The 8,974-nt window shown below is 40.3% G+C and overlaps 1 protein-coding gene across 1 annotated transcript; it reads left to right on the forward strand.

Annotated features, from left to right (window-relative positions):
- Window positions 1-1,484: 1,484 nt before the first annotated feature.
- Window positions 1,485-6,868, forward strand: LACC1 (laccase domain containing 1; the record flags this gene model as incomplete). Its single annotated transcript, XM_082479204.1, is given in 6 exon segments — window positions 1,485-1,539; window positions 1,542-2,051; window positions 3,334-3,515; window positions 3,983-4,148; window positions 6,034-6,259; window positions 6,694-6,868. Coding segments are annotated over 6 exon segments (1,314 nt in total).
- Window positions 6,869-8,974: the final 2,106 nt, after the last annotated feature.

Genomic DNA, 8,974 nt, shown 5'->3' on the forward strand with positions numbered 1-8,974 from the left:
ACACACAAAAGCAGTATTTTTGCAGGATAATGAAGTGCTGTGAAACCAGAGCATGCACATAGTTACAGGAGAATGAAGGCTTGGGGCAGGAAAATAGGGCATTATCTGATGCCATTAGTTCTGGTAGCAGAGCATTGATTTGAAAGACTCAAAAAAATTCTCGAGTCCTTTGTTCCTGCAAAGAAATTAATATTCATGACTTGCTACTGTGCAAAAAAATGGTGGTGTTAAGGAATACTCTAAATGATTACGGGGTCTTACAGCTGGTGGTAAAGCTGCATGTATTCCTGCTAGATCAAGCACAATGCTTGGTCATGAAATCCGAATAGCTGTCTGTTCAAAGTTCCCAAAGCAAAAGGATCTAGTCTTCTGTTCCAGACCTCTGGAGGCTTACACTGGAAACTGAAAAATTATCAGAGGCAGAGAAAATAAAACACTTCAAACAGGATACGTAAAATAGGCTCTCATAGCAACAGACAGGGGAAGAGGAGGATGGACAAGTTTCCACAGGTAGGCAGGTTAGCTGGGCTTGGATCAACAAAGTCCAGAAAAGGACAAAAAAACCCCACCAAAACTGGAATTACACGATGGGTCACAAGACAAGCTGTGAACTACAGGATGATTTTGTATAAGCTTAACGTGTCTTGATTTCAGAGCAAAGAGTGCAGCTACCATAGTGAAAAAACTGAGGCAGGAAGTTGTGCACAGTATTACACTGTTTTCATTTAGTTGTCTGTACTTCTGGTGTTACTAGGTAAAGTTTCAGTAACCTGTGCTGAGTTCCCGTGCGCCTTGAAAAGAAGAACTATACCACTCACGTGCCCCTCCACACGGAAGTCAGAAATTAGCAAGTCAATACTTTTGGTAATGCGAAAGGGAGAAGTGCAGAAGGTCTTGTGGAGGTTTGTGGGAAAGATGTCATTGAGCTCACAGCCCGGCATCCCTGCTGCCAGGAGGGGTAGCAGACATGAGCTCCGCCTGAGTATTAAGTGTGTAAAATGCCTCCAAAAAAATTGTTATAGAAAATCCTCCAGTCCCAGTAAGCTGAGGGACCTTTGTATTTGGTTGCCCTCATGGGAGCTGGAGGAGGGCCCAACAGTCAGAGGTCAAGAGGATCCATTAGGCTAATGTGGGTTAATTGATTCAATAAATCTAATGCTATGTACTAACCTTTTATCATCCCTGACCTGGGAAAAACCTAAAGTAGGTGGGGTGGTAGGGAAATACCTAAATACTTAAATAAATACATAGTAATTCCCATTTCCGCTACTTTTCTTTTGATGCAGTTTCTTTTGATGCAGTGAGGAAATCCTAAGACAGTAATTACTGCTGTGCCACCTTCTCTACACAGTATCACTGAATGCATTGCCTTAATAACATAATTCCATGTTTGTACTAATGATGCTGTCTTGCCTTTTTGTTTGTTTCTCATGTTTTGTTGCTGACTACTTGGCAGTGGTAGGAATCTTTAAATACCCTGGAATATGGTGGAAGCAGTACTGATAGATCTGTTCAGCCTACCAGCCAACTTGCAGAACAACTCCAAGGATTACTACGTAACACACTGGAAACTATTGAGAAATGCTCTTCCATCCCTGCTCCATTTGTTTATGTCATGTGTTGCCAGAGGCAGGGGAGTGAAAGGAATGGTGAACAAGAGTCCTTGCTTCCAGCTCTGAGAGATTTTCAGCGTCTGAAGAAAAGACTGGAGGTGGTGTGTTCTCTGACTACAGCTGCTGCTTTGTACACCATCAAACAAAGACTGGATGAAAAAGACCTAAGCATCATTAAAGTTATTCTCCCTACCTTGAGAAAAGACTTAATGAAAGTATATATAGACCATCTATTTACAGCAGTCTACCAGTTTGAATTTGAGGATTTACAGGTGGCATCTGGTGGTGAAAACCTACAGATAGCTGAGCCTCAGAGTGAAGGGCAGATGCTTCCTACCCAGGACGTGGTGCTCATCAGAAGTGAGATTCAAAGGTACTTGGAAAGCCTGCCGAGCCTGCAAGGGGAGCTCACCATCCTCAGATCTTCCCTGATCCCAGGTAAAGAGAATCCTAGCTAATAGGTTTTACGGAGACTGTTCCAAAGCATACTTCTTCAAGGGAATTGCAAAATTCGTAAGATTTGGAAATGTCTTCAGGCAGCAAATAACTCTCTATGATGTTGTAATAATGTATCAAGTCTATGAGAGGGGGAAGTGTTAACAGAGATACAGCAAAAGACTGGCAAGTCTGTTCCAGGCCTGGGTCATGGTCAGAGGAAAGAGAGCCCCAGGTTTAGTGAGAGCATTACTGCAGACAGTAAAATCTCTTCCCTTCTGTGTGGGAATTACACACTTTGAGAGTTACCATCATCTTCTGGAAAGGCAGGACAGGAGTTTCTCCTGGTCTGCAGCCTAAGGCATGCCTGGTTAATTAGACTTATGTTTCAGTGTCCCTGTCATGGCATGACCCAATTTACTGCAACATGTCTCTCAAGGGGTGTGATTATGGGGTCTCATGATTCAGAGGATTCAGGGGAAAGCCAAGAGGTTTCATACTGCGAAAATTTGGAACTCTCTGTCCCTAAAAATATGCCTGAAATGATCCAGAACCTGAAAGGAACATGAGTTACTTGAAGCCACCTTTGCCTTCGTTGTGCTTCAAGATTTTGACTGTGTCTTTGAAAGGATCAAACTACATAAAAGAGATTTTGAATCTCTACTTTGATTATGTCCCTAAGCTTGTCAGCTGTTAAGATAGCAAAGATACCAGTTGTGGGACTATCTGTCTGTGTTCAACTTTGCCATGCAGACCTCCTCCCTTCCATCACCCCCAAAAGTAGTGATTACATTTGGTGCATGAGGCCACGATAAATTATCCACACGGTAAAATGAGAGGACTTTTCAATAACTCTAGATATTCTTGGTGCTTTCAGTGCACTTTAGAAACATGTTTGAGATTCTGTGAAATCTTAAGGACTAGTGCTTCTTTTGCCAAAAAACCTTGGGAGATGCCACCTTAGAACATTTGTTTAAAAATCTACTGTCATTTTCCCCTGGGTTTGCACTAGGGTTTTGCACTAGGGTTTGTACTAAAACTCTGCAAAAAGTCAGGCTAAATCTGCCAGGACTCCTTCTTGCTCAAACCCCTCTACCTTGGCCTCTGAGGATTATGGTTGTTAGCAAGAAGGAAACAGAATCCTTAAATTTAAATGCCATAGCTCAATACAAGGTAAAGCAATACTCGATTGGCTGATTCCAGGTCTATTCAGTATAAAACCATTTAATATGTGGACTGGTCTTGTGTTGAAAGCAATTATTTTTTGTCTTTTTTGACTTTCTAGATGATATCTTCCTACATGGGTTCACCACAAGGACAGGTGGGATCTCCTACATACCAACTCTAAGCTCCTGCAATCTCTTCAGCAGTTCTAAGCGGAGGGACCCACAAGTTGTTGTTAAAGAAAATCTCCGCCGGCTAGCTAACGCTGCAGGATTTAACCCAGAGACTTTTCACAGAGTCAAGGTATCTTATCAAACAATGGATTTATGTAAACAGGTCATGTATCATTGGCTAAAACTGTAGGCATTATTCTTACCTTTCTCAGCAAGAACTTGTGAGAAGCAGTACAATTAAAACATTTATGCTGGCAGTATATCTGTGGAAATAGCCATCCAAACTATCAGCCGTTTGGCACTATATGAAGAAGCAGCACTGTTTCTTCCAAGTAGATTCTAACGTTTAACTTAGCACAGGATAATGAGATAAATGATCAGAACAGTTTCTCTTAAAAGAAAAATACACCATCACTTCTATGGTGGCTTTCTACTGATACATCAGCATGACATTTGTATCAAGGGAGTGCCGGATTTCCACACATAATCAGGTGATGCAGATGAGTGTTTCATGCCAGAGAAAAATCCTTGCATTAGTCAGAACTCGGGTTTTTTTGCTGCCACGGCACTGTCCATGTTCTGGTTTTGTCTTGACAGATTGATCACGCTAATGCTGTGTGTATTATGGGAAAGACAGAGCCTGACAGCTATGATGGAATAGTTACAAATCAGAAAGGTGTTACAATAGCAGCTCCAGGTGCTGATTGCATACCCGTGCTGTTTGCTGATCCTGTCAGAAAAGCCTGCGGTGCTGCTCATTCTGGTAAGAATTATAAAGCACAGAGATCAAAATAACTAGGAGACCACTGGAAAGGGAGTTTTTGACTAAGGATTACAATTTAGCAACCGAAGGATTGCTAAGGGAGAATAAATAAAGATCACATAGCAATATAGTTAAGTTTGTTAAGTGTAGTATAGTTAAGTTTTTATCCTGCCAAAAAAGTTTGTTTCCCAAGCTATGTATTTTTTTTTATTTTATAGCTGTAATAATTATTATTTATGTATTTATGCATTTATTTTTCTGATCTGGTAGCCAAAATCAAATAATTTCTTTTTTGCCCTGTCTAACTTCCTTTGTAAAAAATGGCTATAAAGCCAATGCCTCCAACAGTCATTTTGGATCAGAAGAAATATTTGTCTGGCCCAAACCAAATGAGAATAAAACTGAAGCAGGGTTGGTTAGCACAACCAGGGGTTATGTCTGACCTCACAAGATGTCCCAACTATTAGGCTAAAATATGTACCCTGTGGTGAGATTTTCCTGCTGGGCCTGTTTCATTTTATAAAAAAGTCCGTATTTATGAGGTCAAGGAGAACGGACAGCTGAGAGTTTCTCCTCAGCTTTGATGCTAGTACACCCCTTGATATGGCAGGAAGCTTCACCTCGGCCTAGAACTTGTGAATACCACCTAATTCATAGAATTCTTCAAGCATTCAATAAATTAGCCAAAATAAATTCAATTTGTGAGTCATTGTAAGATGATAAAAACTTTGGCTTTCCTTCAATAGAGTTGGGGTGTGTGTGCATGTGCCCTGCTCCGTGCCTAGCGAGCTTCAGTTAGAGAAAGTGAGAGGAATGAGAATTGTGGCATGTTTGACTGGGAGGAGAGGGGAATATTGTGGTTTTTAATGGGGACAGGGGATGGAGAAAATTTTATTTACTTTTGAAAGTTTTAAGAGTTTTACATTGTAAGTGTTCAAATCTAATTATTGTAAAATATTTAAATCTGCAGTTGCTCCTTTCTCTGCTGCCTCATTTATCTAGTCCCTGACACACCACACTCTTGCCCAACCTACACCATTGCCTTCTCCAAGCATACCTCCCAGCTGTAGCCTGAACTCCTACCTTCCATCTCCCAAGTTTTGGTTCTTCATTCCCACATCACAGTCCTTGCCAGGCTTCCACTTATCTTTTCCTAAGTCCTTTCCTTCCTGTCCAAGCCCACCTCAGTTCATGTTTAACTTGAACACATGTTGCTATGTGTACAAATAAAGACAATTAGGTATAAGGTTATCTTAGTCTTTGGATGTAGAAAAGCAGAGGAAAAGTTATCGGTATATCCTATCTATCCTATCCTTCGTTATGACGCACTCCCTGTGCAATGCAAAGACTTCCTGGGACTCAAACTTAGATGTGAGAACTCAAAGCTGGGCTTTCTTCTATCTATTCCAAACAATGCCAAAGTGCAAGGCTTGGCTTTCTTCTATCTATGCCAAACAATGTCTCTAGGTTGAGCCTTTTTTTTTTTCTAAAATAACACTAAAACCATTTTCCCTGTATTATAAAAATATACTTCTGACTGTAACAAATTTCTGTTGTCATACTCCCATTTAAATGTTTCAAGCACAGAGAAACTGTAAGGTATGCTCTAGCTGCCCAAACCAGGACACAGGGGAAAAAAGAATTCTGGAATCCAAATCTAAACTCTTCTCTCCGGTTTCCATGTCCACAAAATTATATCAGCAAACTGATAGTTGTTAATGTATTGGGGTTTTAAAAAAAAGTAATTTATTATTAGATATAATTATTTCTTTAAAATGTAAATATATCTACTAATTTGTACCTTTAATAATAGCATATATTTTAGCTAATATAAAATTGAAGAGGCAATTTGTACAATTTTTTTTCATCCTCTTGTTTCTCACAGGATGGAAAGGCACTTTGTTAGGAGTTTCCATGGCCACAGTAAATGCTATGGTGTCTGAATATGGCTGTAATGTGAAAGATATCCTTGTGGTGCTGGGCCCATCTGTAGGACCTTGCTGCTACAAACTTCCTCACGAATCAGCAAAAGAATTTCACAGAATTGATCCAAAGTGTGTGAGACTATTTGACTCTGCAAGTCCTTATATTGATATTAGAAGAGCAACACGGTAAGCCTCCTGAGTGAACAAAAGACTAATTCCATATTAGTTATCAATAATTATTTTCATATTGTATTATCCAGCACTGTTATGGTGAGGGTCCTCACCATCTTAAAGTACTCTCTTGTACTTTGCAGATCAGCAAATGACACCTTTGGATGAATGGTATTTGTTCACTTTTGCTGGATTTCAACTATTATTTTACTGTTATACTGTTAGTTTATGGCTTATGTTCAAACTAAATGTGGTTTTACTGGTTGCAGAAAAGCACTTATTTTAGTCTAATACTAGAAGAAAGAAAAAAGAGAAGTGAATGAAAGTCCCAATCACAATATTGACAATTTGTTCAATTGGTACTTAAGGTGCTGTCTGAATGATAGTGTCTTAGGGAATGAGAGGATGTACAAAAAATATTATTTTCTGTTTCTCTTTCTTTCTTTAAGGATTCTTCTTGAGAGTGGTGGGATTCCTCCTGAGAACATCCAAGATGATTCTGTCACAGACCAGAACCAAAATATCACTTTCTGTACTGCATGCCACCCTGATAAATTTTACTCTCACTTTCGTGATGGCTCTAACTTTGGGACACAGATTGGATTCATATCAATCAAAGACTGAGACAGCATCTCTTTCTCTGGAATAATATTTAGACAATAAGTCTAGTGTGTTGTCTGGCATCCTGCTCTCCTCATAGAAGTTCTTCCTCCTTCCTTTCACAGACTTGCAATAGGAAATTCATGGGTCTTGCGATTCTCCTGCTTCTTCCCTTCCCTGCCATTCTGAGGCAGGAAGAAAAGTCCAGGGTGTGGGGCCTATGTGAGACAGGGTGCAAAGGAAAAAAGGACAAGCCACACCAGTGATAAAGCCCTTCTGCAAGTCCGTATGCAAGCTCCAACTTTTTTGGAGCCTTCTTGAACCAGAAACCTCACTGTCTTAAGGTGGTGAGAGCACAAAAATCCAAGGTCTTCATTAGCTTCTGGGTGAGACTTCTGAATGAAATATGACATTACTGATGCAGGAAGGGAAGCCTGTATTGCACATTAACTGTTTGAGAACACTCAACTTTGGTACTTTTAGCTGAAGGTTAGCCCTATGGAATTATGTGCCTGGGACTGTTTTTCTTATTTGGATTTTTTAGGCAGACATTGAAAATGTATGAACCATCACCATTCTGTATTTTTTGACCGTGGAAAAAAGTAGGACTAAAACTCATAATATAATATGACATGTATGTTCATGTTTCCTTAGGCTTTTTTTCTTTAAACTTGGTGCTCTGCTAATGTCCATTGAGATGGTCTCAACTGTGCCCAGTTATTAAGCAAATAGCTAAAAAGGGGAGAGAATTTAGCCTCAGTTAATTTTACTGACCAATAGTTGACTTATCTGTCTTACTAAGCAAATTCTAACTGTGCACTGTTTTCTTTTGGCCGTAAAAAATTCGCCGGAAGACATTACAATAGATGTGATAGTTCCTGACACACAGACAGTGAGAGCTTCCTAATAGTAAAACTATGCTGGGTAGCCTGCAGAGTTGCCAAGCACAAGCCTTGGGACAACTGTCCGTATGACGCATTTTATCTTTTGAATTCAACGCTCTTTTCCAATTCTCTACCCTTATGTCCACTAGAGGTCAGTGCTCACTCACGCTGCACTTCCATCCCCGGCTGCACTGTATACACGGGTTTTCAAACCGTGCATTTTGCAAAGCAGTGTATGGCATACGCTGCTACTTTTGCCTAGATAATCATCTGCCAAGTTATTCTAGTATCTGTGCTTGAAGAGTAATCTGTTTTTCATTTTCTTGGGCTGTGATTCAGAGCTGACCAAATTCGAACTTTCTTCGTCCTCTGGGAGAACAGACTTTTTAAAAAAGCTTTCTTTTGCCTGTGAGTGGTATTTCTCAGAGAAGAGCCCGGTTCTGTTACCCTCTCACTGTAACCATATACCAAAAAAATACTTCTTCCAACGCTCCTACTTCTTCTTTAGAAATATTGTTTCTCTTTGGCTGTAGTCCTGAAGTCCTTGACAATAAAAGTTCTTACATTTTCAGTTCCTTTTTAAAAACCTCACTGTCACTTTCATTGTTCTCATTTTTTTGTGTAACTCACTGTGGTGATCTCACCTGGGTTCAAACTGGAGGTTCAGGTTCCAACAGGGGCAATACTCACACTCTTCTATTAAATGCTGCCAAGCATGTCACTCCACAATAGGTGATGGTGTGTATGGTATGTATATGTATTATGTGTATGTGTGTTATTGACTTATTCCGAATATAGAATAATATAATTATATGGACACTGACAGGCTTATCTTACTGCACTAGGTAAAAAAAAACAACAACATACCTTCGCCTTTCAGTTCTGTCCCTTTGGTATCTAAGTGTGAACCCCTTTGTGGGCACTGATTGTCAGAGCAGTGGCGTGAGTAAGGTGTCTTTCCTTCTGCTGTTTCTGCTCTGGGGGCAGTAGCACCACGTAGTCTTCAGTCCCTGCACCTGGAGCTCAGCCTGAAGGTCAGTGCCCTTCACTTAACCCTCTTCCCTTGTGGATTAAGTGCATGCCGTCAAAAGCAGCTGAGTTACTTGGTTTTGCAAGGCACTGCTAGACAGCTGAAGCATCATAGGTGCGCCTGTGCCTGCTGTTAGCCCATCTCACCTCAAAGATGGTTTTAAAACTAATGCATTTAACTTTGCAGTAAGTAGAAAGACCTTGCAGCCATGCTACT

The sequence above is a fragment of the Vanellus vanellus genome (assembly GCF_965231255.1).
Source record: "Vanellus vanellus genome assembly, chromosome: 1".
Taxonomy (NCBI): domain Eukaryota; kingdom Metazoa; phylum Chordata; class Aves; order Charadriiformes; family Charadriidae; genus Vanellus; species Vanellus vanellus.